Source organism: Cinclus cinclus, chromosome 5, assembly GCF_963662255.1.
Source record: "Cinclus cinclus chromosome 5, bCinCin1.1, whole genome shotgun sequence".
Lineage (NCBI taxonomy): Eukaryota > Metazoa > Chordata > Aves > Passeriformes > Cinclidae > Cinclus > Cinclus cinclus.
In genome coordinates, this window is record NC_085050.1 from 2,422,305 (window position 1) to 2,444,958 (window position 22,654).

A 22,654-nucleotide genomic window follows, 5' to 3' on the forward strand; every position below is an offset into this window, starting at 1 on the left:
ACTGCTCCTGACAAAGCTTTTGAAGTGTTACTGGGACTTCTGTGTGGAAACTTGATTGGCATCTGCACCGATTCTGCAACAGCCACATCAGATCCTGCTCTGAACTTCTGCAAAACACCCATCAGACTTCCAGAGGAGCTGAACAGCTTCTGCTGTCGCTTGTGGCATCTGCTGCCCTTCAAGCAGCGGGGGTGGCACTCGGTGAACATCAGGGAATGGGAAGGAAACAGCTGCCAGGGCTGGAGGCAGGGCTGGAGCTCGGAGGGAAGGTGCATCTGCCACAAACAGAGCCTGTGTCACCTCGAGGTCACCCTGCATTTGACATTTGGCATGAATTGCTCCTGGTTTCGAACTCCTGGCAGATGAAATAGGCTGAAGGATTCCAACCAGGAGTGGTCTGAAGCCTGGAGGTGGTTCAGTGGCAAAGCAGACACCTGTCTGGGAGTGCAGTTCCTGTCCAGCCCAGGTTGGGGAATTACTTGCAAGCCGAGTGTTTTGTCCGTCCCTTGCCCAAGGGACACGAGACTCGGCTGCCTTTTGTTCTGCTCTTTCCTCCCCTAAAGAGGGAGGAACCGAGGATGCTTCCCTTGCCAGAGTCCTCGCTGACCTCTGCCCAACCCTCTGATCCTACTCCACCCTTGCCCTTCTTCCAGCTCCTGGGCTGCTTCTGTCCTGTCTCCAACCCTCTCTGTTTTCAGAGGCCACCACTGCCACCCTCTTATCAAACCAGTTTCAGTGGCTGGGAGGGGAATAAATAGTTTCCTATTTCAAGTTTGCTTGGCTTTTCCCTATTTATCCATCTCATTCCATTAGGACAGGGAGGAAAAGCTCAGCCATGTTCTCAGAGCTGGGTGCTCCAACCATCTTTATGTGTCTCCCGTCTGACCCAGCGAGTGGGAAGGTTGGAGATAAAGCTCAAAACTTCCTTGAGGCTGCAGTTCTGCATGTGGTTGAGGTGAAAAAAATCCTTCCCCAGGCTGATTTTTTTTTCCTTTGCGGGGTTGCCCAAACTCTCCTGGTGCTGAGGGGAACGTCAGCACTGTGGGTGCACAACTTTGAGGAGAGGTTATGGTGTCCATCTTGCATTTTGGAGGAACAAAACCCCAGCTTTGGGACTTAGTTTGGGATTGAGATGCTTGTATGGGACTTTGCAGTACTTCTGATGGCAGCATGTACCTTGTCTGGCTGATGTCCATCCTTCCAGGACATCCCTGCCCCATCTGCAGCAGACATTTCATATCTGGTGGTGCCCACAGCATTCAGGTGTTTCCTGTACTTTCCGCTCCTCACTTTTTTCTGCATGGACAAGTTTCCATCGTGCAGGGATGCAAACACCCTAAGCTCTGCCAGCAGCACAGGGTGATAGCCTCAGTGTGCTTCGCTGGATTGGAACAGCAGCACCCTGGATGATTTTTGAAGCCTTCAGGGCTTATGCACATTTATTCCTGCCAAGCTGTAAGGTGAAGGAGGCAGAGATCAGAAAGAGGGGTTAATCTGAGGGGCTTTATCTGGTTTCCCATACCTTTGATAAGCAGTTTAGGAGTCATCTGAAGGCTTGAAAGTCCTGCAGCCCCTTTGCACCCTCTGAGCCTTCTGGGGGGATGCTGAGCTCCATCAGCTCGTGGCAGGAAATGCTGCAGCTCCTGTCCTGTGTCACCAAGTTTCTGTTTGTGGCCTCACTCCTCTGGGTTTGTGTTTTGTGGTGGAGAACTGTCAGCTCAATCCCTCAGAGGCAGCCTGTGCTGCTTTCAGCTGCTGCCTCCACATTTGCTTATACGAGGCTTTAAAAAAAGCCATCAATATTTTAGTTTCCGTTCAAGCCTCTGCCTCGAAGCTTCCCCTTTTCATTTCACTGTAGTGCCTAGAGCCAGCTAATGAAATATCTCCCTCCTGCTTCAAATTAGGTGTAAGAGACTTGTCAGAAGATGAGGAGAAGCTGCTGAATAATCCTGGTAGTGTAAAAATCGACATTCTATAATGTCCCTAATTCTCCTAATTAAACATGATACATGAGTGTGCTACGAGAGTCCTCCAGCTGCTGTGTAATGAGATGTTACAGGGACCAGTTTGCTGTTGGATGAGGCTGGGTTAAACTCTAATTAAAGCCTCGCAAAAGGCTAAGGAGTTGTCTGGTGTAATTAAGAAACTTGTCTCACGTTCTCAGTGCTGCCACCCCCAGTGACCTGCTCCTGTGCCCCGTGGGGAACTGTGGGTCTCTCTGTCCTTATCAGGTGTCTCCTTGGAAATTTATTTTATTTTTAATTTTTTTTTTTTTTTTAATTTTCCTACCCATAGTTTCAAATTGCCGCATCGCAGAGCAGTGGCACGGCCTTGGCTGGGCAGAGGCGTGGGGTTCAGGGTGTGTAACAGTGGTGGGAGTTTGCACTACTTAATTAGTGGTTTATTTCAGTTTCTTTTGCTTTTATTCAGAGTTAGGATTAAAAAATACATGAAAGAAACATATATTCTGTGTTTGGTCTTGGTTGTTTATTAAATTTTATTAAAAAGTACGGAGTTTAACAGCACTTCTAGCTGCTTGCTAGAAGTGAGGAAAATGGAGAAAGATGCAGCTGCTACAGGGTTTCTTAAAGCTAAATAGCTTAATAGAGAATTAACACTTATATTATTTGTTTTTTTAACCTAATAACTGAATTGTCATGACTCTTAGTATGACACTGACTGACTAGAAACTACTACCTGAAACTCATGAAGGAGAAGGAAGATGAACACTGAAAGAGATACTGCTCAAAATCCTCCATCTTCTTCTATACCTATTACTACACTGTAAAAACCTTAAATTTAAACCTTTTACCGTGTGAAATCACACACTTCTATTTAACTGCACACCCGTGATTTTAACTTCATCACTCAATTTTGGAAGCGTTCCCCAAGGCCTCAGGTGTTCTCCAGGGGGTCAGTGCCCAAAAGCACAGATAGCTGGAAAACTCCAGATTTCTGGGATCCAGCATCGGTGGGCTGGGGTGCAGCTCGTCCTTTTGGTGGTGTTTTCATGCAGGACCATAAACGGGGAAACCGGGACAGTTTCCATGCTGTGGTGCTTTTTACCTGAGGGCAGCGAGGTGTTTGGGCTGGGCCTCGCTGCTCTCACCGTTGGCGTGAGGCCAGAGCCGCCGTGGCCACCCCAAAACACGCTGGGGGCCATTCCTTGAACGCCCCGGGCCCGGCGGGACCTCACGGCCGCCCCTCAGGAGGCCCTGAAGGCGGCAGAGGCCTCGCCAGCCATGGACTCGGACTCGGACTTAGACTCGGAGTTTGACACGGACGCTTCCTCCACGCCGCCGCCGCCGCCGGTGGCCAAGGACGGCCTGCGGCCCTCTCATGGCACCCCCATCTCGTTGTCAGGGTACCTCAAGTGCGACACGGACGACGCGAAGGAGGAAGGGACGGGCGAGGAGCTCTTCGACGGCGTCAACTCCACCATCGTGTCCGGGGACAGCATTCGCTTCTTCGTCAACGTCAACCTCGAGGGCCCTCCCAGTGCCACCGGTGAGTGGTCCCAAAAAACAGGGAGGGGAGGGGGGTGTTGTTCCCGGTGGTGGGATTTCATGGGATTGCAGTGGGTTGGGTTGGAAGGGACCTGAAGTGTAATTTCTTTAAGGGTGGGGGCACCTTTCACTAGGCTGGGTTGCTCCAGGCCCTGTCCAACCCATCCTTGAACCTTTGCTTCTGGCACAGTATTTTAATATCCTCAGTACTGCCTGTGATAAGTGGTGAGGAAGAAAGATAGCCAAACCCTTCACCAAAAACTTCTGTCATTTTCTTTGTTTGTATTCCATACGCAGTTTTGAACTTCTTTTCTTCTGCACAAAATCAAACAAAATCCTGTTCGCTTGATTTCCCATAAAAAACAGTGCTGATGTTTAGTGAGTCCTTTGAAAAGCAAAGCTGGAAGAGGTAGGGAATACAGATCTAAACTGAGATCCCATGTAGTGCCAAGCCAGGTCTGAGAGACAGAGGTTTTAGGAGAGGACAGAAATGAAGTCATACAGCTAAAGAGGTCTTTTTTTTTTTTTTTTTTTTTTTTGTGGCTGGTGGCTGGGACAATCTTGCTTAGCTGTAGCAACCATTTTCTTTTTCTAGAACATGTTTTCAATTCCACTAAGATAAGTAGCTCTGAAGTTAGACAAAACTTAACTTTTTTATTCCCTGGAAGTTTCCAAGGCCAGGTTGGATGGGGCTTGGAGGAACCTGGTCTGGTGGAAGGTGTCCTGCCCACAGAAGGGGGGGTGGAACTGGATTATCTTTAAGGTCCTTTCCCTCCCATTTTGTGAAGGCTGGATTTTGTGGGATGTGCCTGGGAAAAAGTAACTCCTGCACTCTGCAGTAGCCTGGGTTTATCCCAGCAGCTGGAGCACTGGCTATTTTAGAGGTTAAATGCACAGACCCTGGATTTTTCTTGGTGTCAGAGAGTCCTTTAAGTTTGTTAAAATTTATTTTTAGGTTACATGCAAACCCCAGTTGATCTGCAGTGAGTAGTTACTGGGAGTGGTGATGCAGATTAGGCATAGCCTGGACCCCTGTTTGACTATCTTGGAGTCTGCTGTTTGACTCTTAAGTGATGGCTTGAACTTAGGAATAATATCCAGCATTTTCCAAGCCTGCAATTTTACAAATGCCATCTTAATTGAAAGATTTAAGGGAGCTGTGCTCTGCTATGACAAGTCTGGACTTAATGCCGTGGGGTGCATTGTTTGGGGATGAGGAATGCAAGTGTTGTGGATTCTTCTGCATCTGAAGAAGTTCACTTTCCTTGTGTGTCCTTCTGGGCTTTTTTAGTTTTCCCTTCCATTCAAAACAGGACAAAAAAGGCTTCCTTATTTCCCTGAAGCACTGCTGTTTGTGCTGGTGCTATTACTTGTAACCTTTTTTTTTTTTTCAGCTGAGGTGTTTAGGATTTTTAAGGAAAAATGGATTTCTGGTGTGCTGAGGTCCTGTTTTAGATGGAAGGCTGGAGATTTTTAAAATGAGCTTCAGGCAGAACAAAAGCCCAGACTTTCAATAATGTGAAAAAAGAGGGGGGTTTTTTTGTTTGGTTTGTTTTTTTTTTTTTTGTTTTTTTTTTTTGGTTTGTTTTTTTTTTTTTTTACCCCATTACAACATCAAAGTGATCCAGGTATCCCAAATCCAACTTTTTCACTGTTAGGCAAAGAATTCATCAGAGTCCAGGTGTTGGAGTCATCTGGGCTATCAGTTCCTTTACAGAGATGTTTTTACTGGAGTTTCTTCCAGGTTGGATTTTATACACATCAAATCAGTCTGTGACTGCACAGGACCCAGCTGATCCTCCTTGAGGGGTTAATTTTTTGGGTGATTGAGATAAGCCCCTTAAGCTCTTCCAAGAAAAATACCCTGAACTTCTGAAGAAAATACCCAGTTCCAAACTGAAGTTTAATTATGCCAAAGCCAAGGTGTGTCTGGGAGTGAATTGTTCCCTGTTCAGAAGTTCCCTTCCATCTCTGCCAGTCTTTGGAATCTTTGGGAAGTTTGTTTTTGTGCTCAGGCTTTGATTTCCTGGAGCAAAGCTGGATCTGAACATTTGCATGGATTGTCCAAAGTGAGACAAGCTGGAAAGGAGGGGGAAATAAAAGTAGGATTTCTCCAGGTGATGCCACAGGCCCCAAACACCTCATTTCAGACCCCTGGGGAGCTGGTGCAGCAGGATCCTACGAAATCCTCTGCTGCTCTGAAAACACAGAGGAAAACCAAGCATGGGATGGAATCTTTGCATCCTCATCTTACTTTACTGTGTTCTCCAAGCTGGGTGAAATGTTTGAGTGTGCTCTCTTGGCTGAATGTGGTGCCCAAACTCTCTCCTGCTGGAGACTTTTTTGGGTCAGCTACTGTGAGGTTGCTGCCCACCTTAATATAGGGGCTAAAAGATCCAAAATTCCCATTTAGGCAGGGGATGAGTTGGAACCCTGGGATCCAGGTGCTGGCAGGCAGTGAAGGTGGAATTACAGCTGCAGTGACAGCTCTGCATCATCCTGTAGAGCTGTTCCTCTCTGTGTGATGTGTGTGCAGCTCTCCATGAGCATAATTGGATGCTCTCCACTCTAATTCTGTTTTAAAGAGATCACTGTGTGGGATTAAGCTTTGAGCCAACAAAACACAGCACGACCCATAAAACTCCAACAATTGACCATTGACATGAAATATTGGGCTTTGTGTGTAAAACGGGATGGCTTGAAGAAATCTGGGGTTCAAGGTCTGGCGTGTATTATTTGTAATTAATACTGGCTGCCTTTGCAGGGAATGCTGAGCCCAAAGCAGTGCAGATGCCTGAGCACTAAAATGCTGCTCAGAAGTGACATTTGGGTCATTTCTCCTGGGTGCTTCAGTGCTTCCTTGCGTTAACTGATGAAAGGTTATTTATAATTCTCTTCTGCTTTTTGTCCTTGTAACTTGGATTTTGGTGGTAACATTTGTTTTCAGCAAATGTTGGTAGCTCTAACAGGAAGGTGGGTGTTTATCTGAAGCTGGAGGCTTTTGGACCCAGAATCTGCATTTTTGGGGGAAGATCAGGGTGGTTTTTAGGCTGAGGCTTTTTCTGAAGTCATAATAAATGTTTGTTGAGTAAAATCACAGAATTGTTTGGGTGGGAAGTGACCTTTAAAGGTCATCTAGTCCAACTCCCCTGCAGAAAGCAGGAATGTTTTCCACTGCACCAGTTTGCTCCAAGCCCTGTCCAGCCTGGCCTTGGACACTTCCAGGGATCCAGGGGCAACCACAGCTTCTCTGGGCAGCCTGGGCTTCCCCACCCTCATTGTAAAAACATTTCTTTTTCAGGTCTAATCTAAATGTCCTAAACTCCCCCTTGTCCTGGCACTCCAGGCTTTTGTCCAGGAAAGCTTTATCTGCAGCACACCTGGAATTAAATAAATACAGGAATTTGGTTTAGGCTGGACTTTAAATTGGCCTAAACCAATGGTCAGGTGATGCAAGTGAGTCTTTGGAATATGTGGGGACACATCCTTGCCATCAGTCACAGTGTTCTTATCTCCTTGGCAGCTGCCTTAGATCAGCCAGGCACGTATTTTCATCATTTGGATCTTGGGGGTTTTTTTCCAGTTTTAGATTTTAAAACAATCATTTGGATCTTGTGCTTGTAATTTGGGGTTTTTAAACGGTGCTTTGGATGTTGTTTCCGTAGGTTGAGGTTCTGAAACAATTCGCCTTCTCCTTACCCACATTGCAAGAGGGGTTTGCACAGTATTTTCTTAAATTTACGCACAGTTTATCAAGGATTTGCGGAGCTGTAGCTGCCCTAACTTTTCCCACTTGCAGCTGATGCTCAGACTGGTGATTTTTGAGGTGCCTCCAGGAGTTTTGGGGAGAACAAGGCAAACCCCTGCCGGCAGCGAAAACCCAATTGGAGAGCAGGATGTAGCTCTGCCGGGGTGTGTGGAGGGGGGGGAGCAGCGGAACACGAATTACGCTTCGGGAGAAATTAAAGGCTGTTCCACCCTGTGGACAATTGATCATTCCTAGATACAGAGAATCAAGAGTTTCCTGTATCCCGCTCCAAAGGCACACACGTGCACGCCCGCCGCCGCTGCTCCCGGCAAAACACAGCATCCAAATGTTGGCCCTGCCCCTGCCCAGATGACTTTTTTCTTCAAGGGGACGAGGAGAAAAGCTGGATGCTGGCGCCAAGGATATTCCAGGGAGAGTAGCGTCCAGAGACAAGTGGTCTGGGCTTGAATGGGTATCATTCTGCACACAATAGTCACATTTCCTCACATTAATACCAAGGTCCTTTTTATGTCTCGAGGCACAATGCTGACCCACGCGTTCCATCTGATAACTCCTGTTTTAGCAGTTTGATGTCAGAGTGGGATGTTGGGCTCCTGAGGCTTCCTACCCTCTAATGGAAAGTGGATATACCGATTGTGTGCCGGGGAGGGGACGGCCTCCCTCCGAATTTCCTGACCAGGGTGTTTTCAAAGCGCTGCTTAGGAAGCCAAGGGAGGTGTGGGGGGAGCACGGGTGGTTCTGCACGGAGGCAGCGGCCTCCCTTCTCCATGCTTCACCTTGGTCCTTTGGAGTGGCTTCCCGTGGGATTTAGAGTGCATGAAAAAAACCGCACGTTTTCCCCCTGCCCTAAATTGGTTGATGGAACGTACCGCAGGTGGGGTTTTTTTTGTGAAATACTCAGCTTTTATGGCACATGGGTGTGACAAGTGACACCTTGGTCAATCTCTGTGCTATCCCCTCTCCTCCCAGTTCCCCACCCAGCAGTGTGAGAGATGGCTCTTCACCTGCCCTGCTGTTTTTGCTGCCCCAGAATCCTTATTCCCACCTGCCTTTAACCCGGGGATTTGTGGGATGAACCCCGTTGACTCCAGGCTCTTTGCCTCAGCTCAGCCCATCACCTGTTGTGGTGATAATGAAGGCACAGTTATTTATCTAACAGTATTTAACCAAAATTACTCAAACCTGATGGGGATTAATCCAGGCTGAGGACAGCAAAGCAAAGAATCCCCCTAAGATCCTGTTTGTACAATCCCTTAGTGCCAGGGGTGTGTCAGAGGTGTCACTGCTGCTCCTGACAAGCTCCTGTCGTGCCATGTGGTGGTGGGCTTTTATTTAAATATTTTTACAGCACTTTTGAAAAGCAGAACAATTTTTTCTGCTCACAGTGGGTTTCTAAGTCTTAGAGTGGGGGCTGAGTCTTAGGCTTGGGCAGACCCCTGATAAAAAAAACAAAGATAAAATAGATTTTTTTTTTTTTTAATAATAAGCCCTCCAAACCTTAAATGCTTCCACTCACACCAGATCCTTGATATTTTTCAGGGGAAAACAAGGAAGTGCTAATACAGTATTCTGCTCTGATTTATTTTACTGTGCTTATATATATTTAATGTGAAGATGCAGGGGAGAGTGTTTGCAGATCTAAAGAAACGTGCACAGCCAAAAAGCTCTTTTTCTCTAATTTCCACTCCTTTTATCCCAAAATAAAGTACTGTCTTAAGATGCTGCAGGCATCCAGTGGTGGCTTTGCTCCAAAGTCTTTTGGATCTTCTCAGGTGTTCAGTGCAGCACTGGGGACCTGGATGAGGAACAGGATGGAAAGGGATCCTGGGTGAAAGGAGATCTCTTAAGGCAAAAGGTGAAAAGCCTTAAACTTTGATATTTGACTTATAGGGGTTTGTTTTCAGGCTTGCATGGCAGATGTTGTTACCTAAGCAGGGGGTGGAGGGGAAGCAAGGAGTATTTTATTTCTCTGGGTTGCTCTTAGGCATATTATTAGGGCAGCTGAGATGCAACTGAGCAAATAAACTCCCAAGCATTAAATCTCCTCGTGTGTGTTTGGATGGGGCCTGTTTGGAGAATGGTGGGAAATAAAAAGGAGATGCAGGGCCCTGAGTGTGCCATGAGTTCTGGTGTTGACAATTCCTCGGTGTTGTCAGAGCTGAGCTCCCTGGGAGTCACTTGTGGCATTCCCAGTAACGCTCCGTGCCTGCGTGCACGCATCCCAGAAATTCGGGATGCGCGTGGTGCCTTGATGTGCCTGCCAGGGGATGTCGGGGATGCGTTGCTGACTTTTTGGCTTTTCCCCTGGGCAGGACCTGGAGCAGAGCCCAACAGATAAGCTCGGCCACCCCTGGCAGCTCTCCCTCAGCTGTGTGTCAGGACACACAATAATGCCCCTCGCTCGCTCGCTTGCCTAAAATAGGCTTTTGCTGCCTGCTCTGTCCAGCAAGGAGGGCCACAAATATAGACATGAAAATTTCACGTGGTCCCGACCTCCTCGTAGAGTTTCATTGTGCTTGATTATGACGTTCAGGTGTGAAATCTCAGATTACTGAGATTTTCAAGTTACTGCTCTTGGTAGTAAGACTTGGCTGAGGACATTGATGGGGAGTTTCTTGTAGGGTGAATCCAGGGTTTTCTGTATCCATGTCATCCCTGTGAAGGGCTTCTCTGTGGAGGTGCAAGGGCCAAGCATGTTGATTCTTTTTACCCCCCCTCCTTGGCTGGAGGAAGGCAGGGATTGTGCTGTGGAAGAGGAGAAAATGAGTGGCGGGCTGGTGGTGGTTGGGCTTGAGCTTTGGATGTATCATGGGCAACCTCCTGCAGGGTTTAATCCCACATTGCCTGGCAGGAAATAAAAGGATATTTAATGTGAGCGAGGCAGAAGAAGCACTTGGGAAGTCTCCGTGTATTTTTCCCTTCCCTTTGTCATGTTCCAGTGGATTTGCTGCTATCCCTCAGTGATGTTGTAGCACTCCAGTGAGCATTCAAGATACCAGCCCAGAACTGGGATGGCCATATCCATCCATCTCCCTGCCTGGATTAAATCCGAGCCCTGTGTTGTTGGGATGAATGATGAATGAGGCTCTGGGCTTTCCAAAACGCCACCTCCATACCCAGAACAGCTTTTTTTTTTTGAGAAGTTTTAAAGATCCTGCTCCAACAGATGCAATGAGATGTTTTTGCTTGTGTTGATACAGCAACACTTGGTGCTCCTCCAGCTGGGTACGTGAGAGAGCTGTCAACAAAGATTGATACACCTTGAAAATGATAAGAGGAACCAAGAGTTGCTGCCTGATACAAAGCACAAGGAGAATTTCTGTTCCATTTCCATATATCCATGAGGACAGACTGCAGCTCTCTCTTCAGCATGTGCCTGCTATTGTTCAGGACTCTGGGTGTTTTTTGTCTCTCCCGAACAATTTCTTGCAAAAGCAGATAAACCAAAACAGGTTTTCTCCTCAATGAATATTTATGGGATTCCAAATCTCCCCACATACTTGTGCATGTGTAATTAGGCTGGAAGTTGGGTAAGTGAGCGTTGGAGAACTACAAATGTGAGAACCTGGGGAAAATGCTTGATGTTTCTGGTTTATTTGGGTGCTTGCTTTTTAATAATAAATTGCACTTTTTAGATGAAACAGCTTGTGTTTTCCAAAAGGCGTGTTAAAAGCAGGAATAATTGGGGCTGTTGCAGCAGCAGACTTGTCTGGTTAAGTGATGCTTTTAATCACATGTGCAGCATCCAAGTGAAACCTGGGAGAAGTTGGGTGATGTAACCGAAGTTTCTGAACCACCTTATTTTTTTTTTAGGGGGAGATGAAGTCAATCCTTTCCCTCTTTTCTACAGCTCTGCTCCCACTTTGAGTTGGAGCCTTTGAACCCCATTGAGGGCAAGACTCAAATTTTTGTTTGATCAGTGATGATTTTGTTTAAAGCAGTTTTCTGCATGCAAAAGATAACTGCTTTTGTTCTGGAGTTCTGGAGTTTGACGTGAGTTGCACCCTCATCTTATTTTTCAGAGAGTAGCAGGGCTTGGCTTGAAGGTGCGTGGCCAAGTCATGGGATTGCAGCAGCTCTTATAGGTTAGGATTTGGAAGTAGAGATCTGGAAAGGAAGCAAAACCCTCATCTGAATAACTCCGTGTTACATTTCTGTAGTTTTCCACAGCTTGGCCTCTGGAAAAGTTTTGGTTTTCAGTGGGTTTTTTTCCATGCTGCTGCTGCTGTGCTCATTGAATTAAAGTTGTTCATGTGTTTCATTTTGGTAGCAGCTCAGGCTTGGGGGGTTGTTTTGGAGAAGTTAAGGAGAAGGATGCCAGGCTGGAAGTGTTCAAGGCCAGGTTGGATGGGGCTTGGAGCAATCTGGTCAAGTGGAAGATGACTTGAATGGTCTTTAAGGTCCCTTCCAACCCAAATCATCCTGTGATTCTCTGTACAAAAAAGTACCTGTGGAACAAATAATGCCACTCAGCTGCAAGGAGTGGAAATTTTGGTAAATACAGCTTGGTTTGGTTTGGTTTGGTTTTGTTTTGTTTTGTAACTGATACCCAAAAAATGCTTCGTAGATGCTCTAAGAAAATGTTATTGTTGGCACTAGGGAGTTTGAAGTGGGAATTTCCTGGGTTCCCCCATCCTGTGTATTCAATGACATTTACTAGTCCCTAAACAGCAGTTTTCTTTCCCAAGAGCTGTGTTGCTTTCTCCTCAGATTTATGGAGGCAGCGTGGTGAGTTGACAGAACATTAATGTGCTCATCTTGGAGTCACTGCCTGCAATCCCTTGGAACTGCCTGGCTGTTATTGTTGACTCCTTAACGAGGACAAGGAGGCTTTCCAAACGAGGATGACTCATGAAATTGTAGCCTCAATCTATCAAACAACGATGCATTGGATTAAATGATTACTTCAAGGATTAGGAGTTAGATTTTTGGGGAGGTGGAGAGGGAGGGAGAGAAGGGAAGAATAAAAATACATCAGAGTTACAAAAGCCCGGCCAAAAAAAGCAGCAAGTCACAATCCCTTAGTGATCAGATAATGGCAATCCTGCGCTTGGTTCACGCTTCCAAAATGGGAAATGTTGTAAAAATTGAATCTCTGCTTTTCTCTAGAGATCATCCCCTGCCAAGAGAGTGATGGCTCACCTCTTCCTGAGTCTCCTGCTTGGCTCCTGCTGCCTGTCAGGTACCTCTGATAGTAACACTCTTCTCATGTGGTTTTTTTCTTTTTCCCTTTTTACAGCTGAAAGTGAAGGTGCTGGCTGCGTGTTACTGCACACATCAAGGAAGGTAAGTAGAGGTGCTGTCTGACTAAATTGGTTTTTCCATCATCCAGAAGTACAGAAAAGATTCATGAAACACACCGAGGGGCTGCTTGTCCCTGGCCTAAGCAAAAGGCATTTAAATGCTTCTCTTGAATTCTTCTCCCTTTCTTTAAACCTAAAAAGCTACGTGCCGCTCATTCTCCAAACAATTTCTCTGTAATTCTGATTGTTCCACTGCTTTTTGTCCCAGACAATTCCTTGACACGTTAATTCATCACTGTCTCTTCTGCAGCTGCCTCCATAGGGATCCAAATGCTGTAGAGATGCTGGCTGCTGAGCTCCTCTGGAGCTGGAAGCAGAGACACCCAGCAGACATGGCTGGGCTTTGGTTCCTTCTTTATTCCAGCTAATCAGTCGTCCTTCACTAGGTTCGGCAGGAGTGAAATTCCTGGAAACAAGCAGGCAAGGAGGAGGATTAGGAACTCACACATAGTTTACACTTGCTCCTGAGGCTGTAACTCACTAATGATAAGGTGAAAGTGCAAAATAACTTGTGCAGGCTTTGTTATTCCAACCCTTCTTCTATGGAAGGGCACAGAAAGTACTCAGGAAGGAATTGGGTTGGTATTTTGATAACTTCCCTGTGAGGGCCCTGGCACAGGGTGCCCAGAGAAGCTGTGGCTGCCCCTGGATCCCTGGAAGTGTCCAAGGCCAGGTTGGACAGGGCTTGAAGCAACCTGGGTTAGTGGAAGGTGTCCCTGCCTGTGGCAGGGGTGGCACTTGGTGATCTTTGATTATTTAATTCTTTAATTCTCTGATTCTCTCTTTAATACCATGTGAAGTTTTGTCTTTAGGGTTGTGAGGCTCACGGTGCATTAAGTTGTTTTGACTTCTCATCTGAGGGCTGGAAGGAGTGGCTGTTGTCATGGCAGCTTGTAGCATCACTGATCATGGTAAATGGCAGAATCAATCAGGTTGGAAAAACCCTCTAAGGTCACCAAATCCAACCATTCCCCCAGCACTGCCAAGGCCACCACTGACATGTCCCCAGGTGCCATGTCCACACGGCTTTTAAATCCCTTCAGGGGTGGGGACTCCACCACAGCCCTGGGCAACTGTGCCAGTGCCTGAAATCTTGGATTTCAAGCTTTGTTGTAGGTTGTTACTCGAGGTTTCAGTTTGTGTAGCCTTGTAAGCTTTGGGGGTGTTTTAGGGAATCCCAGAGAGCTCTTTAATTGTGCTTTGCTTAGGCCTCTAAGACAGCTCAAATCCTGAAAAGTTATTTCAGAAGGCTGAATTAGTAGTGGGAGGAAAATGTGTGGTAGCTTTAGAAACCTTTTCCCCAGTTTAACAAAAAATACCCAAAGCAAATAAATACCAAAGGAAACACTACCCAAAACAAGGCCACCAACACAAAAAACAATTTAAACATTGTTTGGTATAGAATCATGGAAAGTTAAAACAAGCAATTCCATGCTCAGGAATGAAAATGTCTTTATCCCTAATTTGTCTTTGTCTAATCCCAGTGCCGAGGTTCTCAGTCATACACACTTGACTGAAAGTAACCTGAGAACTTAATCACTTAAAAGTGCAAATTCTAAGCCCAAATGCACAATCTGCCTTTGATAAGAAATAGTTAGAAACTGCTAACTCATATGTGTCTCTTCTATTTTGTTTTTCCTTTTCAGAGCTGTAGGATTCTTGCTTTTTCTGGCCTGCAGTTCATGCTTGAGCATTTTAGTGTGCTGTAGAGCCACAAATACCAGAGAGCTTTAGCAGGGCTTGAGAAAAAGATACTTTTGCCAGTTTTTCCCTCCGGGGAGGATGAGTGGAAATTTTGTGCTTCAGATGCAAAGGAAATTGGGACCTGACTCATGGAGGAGATGGCTCCAAGTGTCTGGGAAGGGGGAATCACCAGCAGAGAAGTGAGAAGCTTTGTCTGGAGAGGTTTCCCTGTAGGTTGTCCCTGTCTCTGGTGGTAGCCTGTGGTTCTGGCAGGGTGGTTTGTGTCTCAGGCCAGTTGCTATCTAGCAGGACACTTGGTGGGCAGGAATAAAGGCTTCTTCATACTGATTGAGCTTTTCAGTTACCATCACAGAGTGGTTCTGAGGGAGTTGGGCCAAATCACCAGCAGCCCAGGCAGAGCTCTGCTCAGAAGAATGGGATTTTTTGGACACCACAAAAAATTTGCTGGTGGCTCTGAGTGGAAGTGTGTCCTGAGCAGCCAGCCAGGAGAGAACTTGTGTTTTGAGCCTTATTGATGAGTTAAAATGTGTGATTTTGGCCTGCCTGAAGTCAGGGGAGGCTGTTTCAATGTTTCCCCCCTTTTTTTGGCACAACAGCTTCTGTTCCTGTCACGGTGCGCCGTGGAGCTTTGCAATCAAGGATGCCCAGAGCTGTTCAAGTGGCTCTTGGGTAGCCGGCTTAGGTTTCTTCCTAAGCAATTTCCAGCATCGAGTTTCCAGCATCAAGTTTCCTGGTGTGACTTGACTGTCCAGCTAAAAATATTAGTGAGGCAGCATTCATTAATCTCCCCTGAACCCATCAGGGGTCCTGGCTGGAACATTTGTGCCTGAGCTGTTGCTGAGGCTTTGCTGTGCCAGTGCTTCCAGTAATTTGATTTTGGTGGGTCTCAGGGAGTGATGGATTTCTGTCCTTTCATGGTGGCTGCTTGCCTTGTGATGTTTAATGTGCATAAATCCTCTTTAAGCAATGAGAGTAGATTTAGATCGGGTGTTAGAGATGCTCCCTTGTGAGTGTGCTGAGGCCCTGGCACAGCCCAGAGGAGCTGTGGCTGCCCCTGGATCCCTGGAAGTGTCCAAGGCCAGGCTTTAGAAGGCTTGGAGCAAGCTGGGCCAATGGAAAGTGTCCCTGCCCATGGCAGGGGTTGGAACAGGATGAGCTTTGAGTTCCCTTCCAGCCCAAACCATTCCATGACTAGAACGACTTCCCTAATCTTTTGAAATTATAATAATGATAAATGGTTGAGAAATACAAGTCTTCCCCATATTTCTTATAAAGGACCAACAGCAGGGAAATGAAACAGCAGTGAGGCATGGAAAGTTATTTTCTCAGGACACTGCTTGAAGCCTGTGGCTCAGCTGGAGCTGAATCCTCCTGCCTTGTAGTGAGCTGCTGCTGGTGCTGTCAGGCACAGCTCACTGCAGGATCAGTTTTGATTGAGATGAACTGGGGCCTTCCAGTACCTGAGGGAGCTACAAGAAAGATGGGAAGAGATTATTTACAATAGTCTGGAGTGACAGGACAAGGGGAAATAGCTTCAGACTGAAAGAGAGTAGGCTTAGACTCGATATTAGGAAAAAATTCTTTATCGTGAAGATAGTGAGGCCCTGGCAGACCTTTCCCAGAGAAGCTGTGTCTGCCCCACCCTGGAAGTGTCCAAGGCCAGGCTGGATGGTGCTCTGAGCAACCTGGGCAGGTGGAAGGTGTTCCTGCCTGTGGCAAGGGATCGGAACTGGATAATCTTTAAGGTCCCGACCTGGGCAAATAACCCACATGAATGCCTTTGATTAATTTTTTACTGTCCCTGAACTTTCTCCTTCTTCTGTTCTGCTTCTGGTTGTTTCTCTCATGCAGAAGTTGGTGACACAAAGCCACCTTTGCTATTTTGAAAACTCTTGTTACAGGTGTGTGTTAATCTGCTCTCGGTTTGAGACAGGCTCACTGCTTGCATTTCTGAGGTGGAGTTGTAGCTGTGTCACCGTCTCCTCTCCTACGAGCAGATGGTTCCAAAGCCTTGGGGGTGGGAGCTGAAACACTTCAGAGAATCCTCCCTCTCAAGGATGCTGTGGAAAGAGTGATTGATGCAAAGTAAAACAGTGCTAATTGCAATGGATGTGTACTGACAACTTGATAGTTGCTGTGATAATTACAGTAATTAGGGAGATGTTAGCATTTTTTTGCCTGTGTCTATAAATGGAAAAGGTAAGAGAGAGTGTGCATGGAAGGAGAGGACCCATGAGTCAGGCTCTGGGATGGCTCTGGGATGGCTCTGGGATGGCCCTGTACCCTGGGGAGTAAGTGGCATGGTCCTGGATGAGGAGGCATCTGGGGATCAGATTTGTGAAAGCAATTCAGAGCTTGCTTCTTCCTGAGCTTGAAGGGAACTGAGGGTTTCCATGTCTCTTGACAGTCTGGTTCTCAGCATCATGAATTCGGCCTGGCAGCTTTCCCATCAGGAGGATGATCCACAGAACAGCACAGTTCCCCTTTCCTCACTCAGTTTTAGGCTGTTGAAGGAGAGGGCCAGGACTGCCAGCCCTCCTTTTCCAGTGCTCCGTGTGGATTTCCAAGGACTGTGCAGTGGGAACGAGGCATTTGTAGTTTGATCACTCAGTTAATCACCTTCACAGCTGACAGGTACAGAAAGGAGCTGAGGTTCTGGAGCACACTGGGGCTCTCGCTTCCATCTCAAGGCCAGTAAGTCTGGGACAGCAGAAGGAATCAGCAGAGAGCTGGGATAGTTTCAGCCTTTGCTGTCTTCTTTTCATTATTGCTTCAAAGCTAAATCCACAAAGGAAGAAAACTTCCATGGAAGTGGAAAGAACAGAAATTTAGCAAATGTCAGAAAAGGTGTTGGGCTGTATGGCATTCCCTAACTCCCACATCAGGCTCCCTAACTGGGAGCACTGGGGACAGGTGGTTCCCAGTTTGAGGACAACTGGGTTGACTCGGCACTGGGATTCATACTGGTAATTTTTTGCGCTGCTGAGCTCAGTGTCCATTTCTCCCAAATAACCTTCCCACATTATTTCAAACTTCCTAAATTACTTGAACCTAAAGAAGATTTCAAATGCTACCTTAAGTATTTTGGCTTTTAGACCAACTTATCCTACATTATTCTAGGTTAAAAAAAAAACAAAAACAAACCCCCCTAAAAAACCAAAACCAAAACCAACCAACCAACAAACAAAAAAAGCACAACAGAGCAAAAAAACCACAACCAAACACAATTTTTTTTTTTTTAAATTTCTGCTTTCTGTGTCAGGGTATAAATGGTACCTGGGCATTCACACTGTTAGGATAAGCCTTGAAAATGCAAACCTTCAATGCATTAATGCATAAAAATGCCTTTTCTCCTGTCATCTGAATGGCCACTAGAATCTTTGATTGGGTGGTAACCTCAGCAAAACTGCTGTGAAGGACCTGGATTCTCCTTTGCTGGTATTGTGTACATCTGCCTCATGCTCTGATTTTTCTTAACACAGTACCTGAAATTAAAGAATTTTGAGGAAGAGGTCAGAGCCCAGCGAGACCTGGATGGCTTCTTGGCCAGAGCCAGCATCATCCTGGATGAAACAGCCACGTCCTTGGACGATGTTCTCCGGGAGATGCTGAAACACTTCGCCGAGGATCCTGAGAACATGGAGCCGAGCTGCAACTTCGAAAAAATCATGAACACTTTATTCACAGATTCAGGGACCCCACGGGAAGGGAACGGTAATCAACTCTTGGTTTGCTTTGGCTGGTGGGCTGCTGTTCATTTGCCATCCTTGCTGTGGTGGGGTGCTGGACACTCACTGTGTGGTCCCCACGCTTGCACGTTGCATGTGACGCCGTGGGTTGATTTTTTTTTTTTTTTCCATGTCACTCAGACTGAAGGGCCTCATTTCTCCAGGGTTTTTGTGTTTTGGTGGAGTCTTGCCCCTGTTTCATTAAAATCACCTGTTGTTGTGCTCTCTGGGGTGAGGAGTCAGCAGCACTGGGATGTCTTGTCTGCGTGGACCCTTTTGGTTTGATTGTCTTCAGACAATGCTGTTCAGCCAAGAGACTCCTGCTGGTGTCTTGTCAGCAATGGCTCCTTTGCCTTGTGATTCTCTACCTGAATTCACACAGGCTGGGTAATTCTGCCTGCTTTGGATGAATAACTGGGGAGGGTTGATTTTTTGTGACACTCCCAGCCCACTGGAGGAGTTGGGAGACGCTTGATTTTCCTCCAGAAGCTCAACCGGGGCAGACCTAGCCAAGGTTTTTGGCTCTGGTGTCACCTTAAGCTATCAACAAATGTTGTAGTGTAGTCTAAAACCACTGCCTTTTAGCCCAAGATGTGAAGAAGCTTAACTGAGCATTGTTTCTCTGTAGGCACCCATGATGTTTCAGACTCAACAGGAATGAATGTACAAACATGTCCATCGCACCTCAAATGTAACTGTCACAGCCTGAGTGAATTTGTTTAACAGATATGTCAAGTCCTGAGCATGTAGTAAGCATGTTCATGCTTTGGTTACTTCTTGCTACCTGTCTTAGAGCTTCGCATTTCTAATCCCTTTAATTTAGGCTTTCTGCCAATAAAGAACAAAAAGTAAGTAGTGCCATAAAATAGTGTGAGAGCAGTAGCTGGGAAGAGGGGGAGAGAGGGCAGGGGATTGGGAAGGTGACACCTCTCCCAGTCCTGTCTGTGTGTGTGTGGTGGATAATGCTAATCTAATAACCCAGTACTGCAGTAGGATGATGTTGGGAGGAGAAAGCAGCTGCCTTTCTAAGCTGTGAATAGTTTAAGGACACAGTTCAAAAGCAGCAGGACAAATGTTTCCATCTCTCTCTGTCAGCCCCCACCCCTGCATCAGTCCACTGGGCAGATAGGAATACTTGGGATTAGTAGTAGCTTCCATTTAGAAGGAAATGTTATTTACAGCTGCAAAATAAATGAGGACAACCTGTGATATTTCCATCTCTTCTCTTCCCAGTTCATCTCTTATCAGACACAATTCAAGGGGTCACAGCCACAGTCACGGGGGTGCAGTATCAGCAGTCCTGGCTCTGTATCATGTAAGTACCTGGGTTAGATGAGCAAAATCACTGACATCCAAACCTTTTCATGCTGCTGGGAGGAGCAGAGGTTCAGAATGTGCCCTTTTGGGTTAAGATGGTGCTGCTTTCTCCATCCATCCTGTGGGATCTGTTGCTCTCTGGGCTGCTACTTGCAAACACATGCAGGTGACCACAGCCACTCCAGGGCACTCAGCTCTTGGATGTTTTAGAAATCTGCTGTTAACAAGCTAAGAATGCTGAAAAAAATGAGCCAGAAAATGCTAATTGCTGAGAAATGCTAATAAAGGAACTTCTCAAAGGGACAAGCAAACTGGTTCATGGACTGCTTTGGCTGCCAAAGTCTGGGAGCCTGGACCAAAAGATTTCTTAGGTCCTTTGATGGAACCATCCAAACTTTGTAGCTGAAAATTGAAGTCAGACATTCCATGCTATTTAGACACTGATTACTTTGTCTGACAATTAATTTGGATGCTGATTAATTGTCAACACTGTTAAACATTGGAGGAGCAGGCCCTTAAGAAACTAAGAACTCTGTCACCTGGGATTTATGAGATGTGGTGGCTTCACCCCAGCTTGCACTTGACCAGAACTGGGGTTTGAAGTTATTGTCTCCAAGTCAGGCCTGTGGGGTGAGCCAGGCTGTCCTTTCACAGGGGACAGAACCTGACTCCCTGAGCCAACCAAAGCAGTGCCTTTTTGACTCTGTTGCTTTATTCCTGTGCAGTCTTGAAGTCGAGTTGTCAAGAAATATGTTAATTCCCAGAGAAATGACTGGGATATGTGGGATAGGTGCCTAAAGGCATGCACATATTTTAGCCTTCACAGCCAGTTTGCTGGGACAACTGTCACAATAGTTTTCCTTCTGCTTGCACTTCTGCTCCTGCCCTCTGCTTATGGCTGGGGAAAATGGAGAAAAACAGAGGATTAAAAAAAACAAAACAAAACAAAAAGGAGACAATGCCATCAACAAACAAGGAAAAATCTCCCACTTGTTTTTAATCCCTTATGAAAGAGAAGATGTGATCTCAATGTGAAGAAGAAGTCATTGCATATCAGGGCTGTGTCCTGAGAAAGAAGAGCTGGATGATATTTCATGCTTTGCGTGCTACTTTTTTACACCTGGCACATACAAAAGCAGGACCACAAAGAAGAAGATGAGTTTATAAAGTAAAATGGTGTCAACCAAGAGGACTTTGGTGCAGTTTTCTCCACTTTGGATGCCATAGGAAGGGTAACAGCAGTAAGGATATGTAGGTGCTGCTGATGAAGAGGATGGAAGTTTCTCCTGTGGGGTGAGACAGCTCTGTGGAGGGTTTTGAGGAGTGTTGCCTTAACACCAAAGCATTTTAAAGGTCATGATACAGATGCTGTGATTACATACATGAGACTGAAAAGGGTGGGTTCAGCCTGTTAGCAAAGTGAGCCAGAGCTTTAAATGCATCCATGTGAGTAATCCTGGCTTCCATGACAAGAGATGATTTGAAAAATAAGCTCACAGCCTGAAGGTGTCTTGTGCAAAACTTTCCTTGTTTCTTCCTTTTGTTGCTCTGAAGAGGGAGAAGAAAGTGGTGGGAAAGCAATGATGAGTTATTAACTATAATTATCTAATTATTGCACTGTATTTCTGCTGGATTTATTGTGCAACAGATTGTGAACCATATTTTTAGATCTTACATTTTTCTTGAAGTCAGATTGCAAAACAGCTTCCAAACCTCTGAAGTAAAAGGAATTTGTTGATGAAAAAATTTTCCATATGAGTGGGAAGAACATTTAAGATATCTGCTATTCTTTATCCTTGCATTTGGTCTATACTCTTAGCTAATTTTTAAATTAGCACTGCTGGGTTGGTGCACCTTAACCAACTTTTAATTCCTGGTGGATGAGATAGAATTGAGGATCATGGTAAGATTATATTAATGAGGAAGAACAGCTCAGAGATAAGGTGTTGGTGGTGTTGATTCTGCATAAATGATGAGGGGAAATATTAAGAACTGAAAGTAGTTTGGGGTGAGAAAGGAAGGCATTTTGTTGGATATTCACTGAGTTGTGCAGAGCCTGGCTACATAAGAACATTCCTAATGGAGACAAAAATGTGTTTCCCTCTTCTTTGTGCTGGAAGGAAGGCTCTTACTTCTTATCTGATTTATCCTCAGTGAGTAGAGCAGTGGGGAGAACCTGGGGTTGAAATAGATGTTCTGCTTCTGTTGGATTTGGTGCTCTCCTGATGGTTTCAGGTCCGGGGAAGCTCCAGCAAGGTCAGACATTCCATGTGGTTCTGGCCTTCAGGCACAGAGCAGAACAAACCCTTGAGGAACTGAAGATCTCAAGGTTTCAGTGTTGCAGTGAAGTCCAGGAAAACAGCTGGATTCTGAGGCACTGCATGCTTTAGGGCTGTTTTTGTCAGGAATGACCAAAGCCTGATCTTGCTGAGGCCATACCAGGATACATCACCTTATGGAAAACTTGGGATTCTTCTTTTAAAGTGAGGGCTAAGAGTTATCAAAGCCTTTCAGGCCCCGGTGACCGGCAGGGTCCACCTCTGAAAGAATAAAGGTTTCTATTTGTGTATTAATTTCCTAACTAGAAAGCAAATCTTGAGTTTTATAGATGAGCTTCATCAGCCCAGGACAAGATCTCATACCTTTGAAACCATGGCCACAACTCCTTTTTACCTCCTATTCCAGCATTTGCCAGAACAAGAAGATCCAAATTGTCACAGAGATCTCCTGCTGCTTCTCTGGGAAACTGCTGCTGGTTGTGTCCTTGGAGAACCTGGGATGAGGGTTGGTCCAGTCCCAGAATGGGGAGTGCTGGACAGTTTTCCTCAGTTATTTAAGTGGGGAAACTCAGCTGCTGGTAGGAGCTGCAGAATGGAATGACTGAAGCAAGCAGGAGTGCTGCCAGGAGGGTGCTTGAAGCTCTCCCTGAACCACCCAGACCTGCCATGATCCCAGCACAGAGGAGTGAACTGGATGGTTTCCATGTCTGGACTGGGAAAAATGGGCAAGAAGCTCCAGTGGGAGCTGCTGGTTTTGGTGTTGCAGTTTTGTGCCTCAGAAAGGCCAAGAAACCCCTCCTTATGCCATGAAGAAGTGCAAGCCAAGTCCTATCACACCCCATTCTTTCTTTCAGTGCCTGAGAAATGAAGATGAACATTTCTGATTTTTAATTTCTTTCCCCTTGGAGTGAAGGATATATGATTTTAAAACAGCTTAACCGGCTGCTGGTGGATTTTTCTCCCTCATGTTCTACTAGGAGAAACATCAGCTCAGTGGGTTATAGAACAAAAGTCTCTGAGCTGATGGAACTCCCCAGGCATCCCAGCT

At 46.0% G+C, this 22,654-nt stretch overlaps 1 protein-coding gene across 2 annotated transcripts in view; it reads left to right on the forward strand.

Moving 5' to 3' along the window:
• The first annotated feature begins 1,531 nt into the window (after window positions 1–1,531).
• Window positions 1,532–22,654, forward strand: part of SLC4A11 (solute carrier family 4 member 11) — a 67,425-nt gene continuing 46,302 nt past the window's right edge. Inside the window, exons 1-5 of one of the 2 annotated variants that reach the window (XM_062493956.1) lie at window positions 1,532–3,507; window positions 7,510–7,525; window positions 12,522–12,561; window positions 17,765–17,996; window positions 19,244–19,325. In XM_062493956.1, coding sequence (XP_062349940.1) covers window positions 3,243–3,507; window positions 7,510–7,525; window positions 12,522–12,561; window positions 17,765–17,996; window positions 19,244–19,325 — 635 coding nt within the window. In that variant the 5' untranslated portion in view covers window positions 1,532–3,242. Of the gene's footprint in view, window positions 3,508–7,509; window positions 7,526–12,514; window positions 12,562–17,764; window positions 17,997–18,638; window positions 18,702–19,243; window positions 19,326–22,654 lie in introns of both variants that reach the window. The other variant, XM_062493955.1, reaches the window with a different exon arrangement.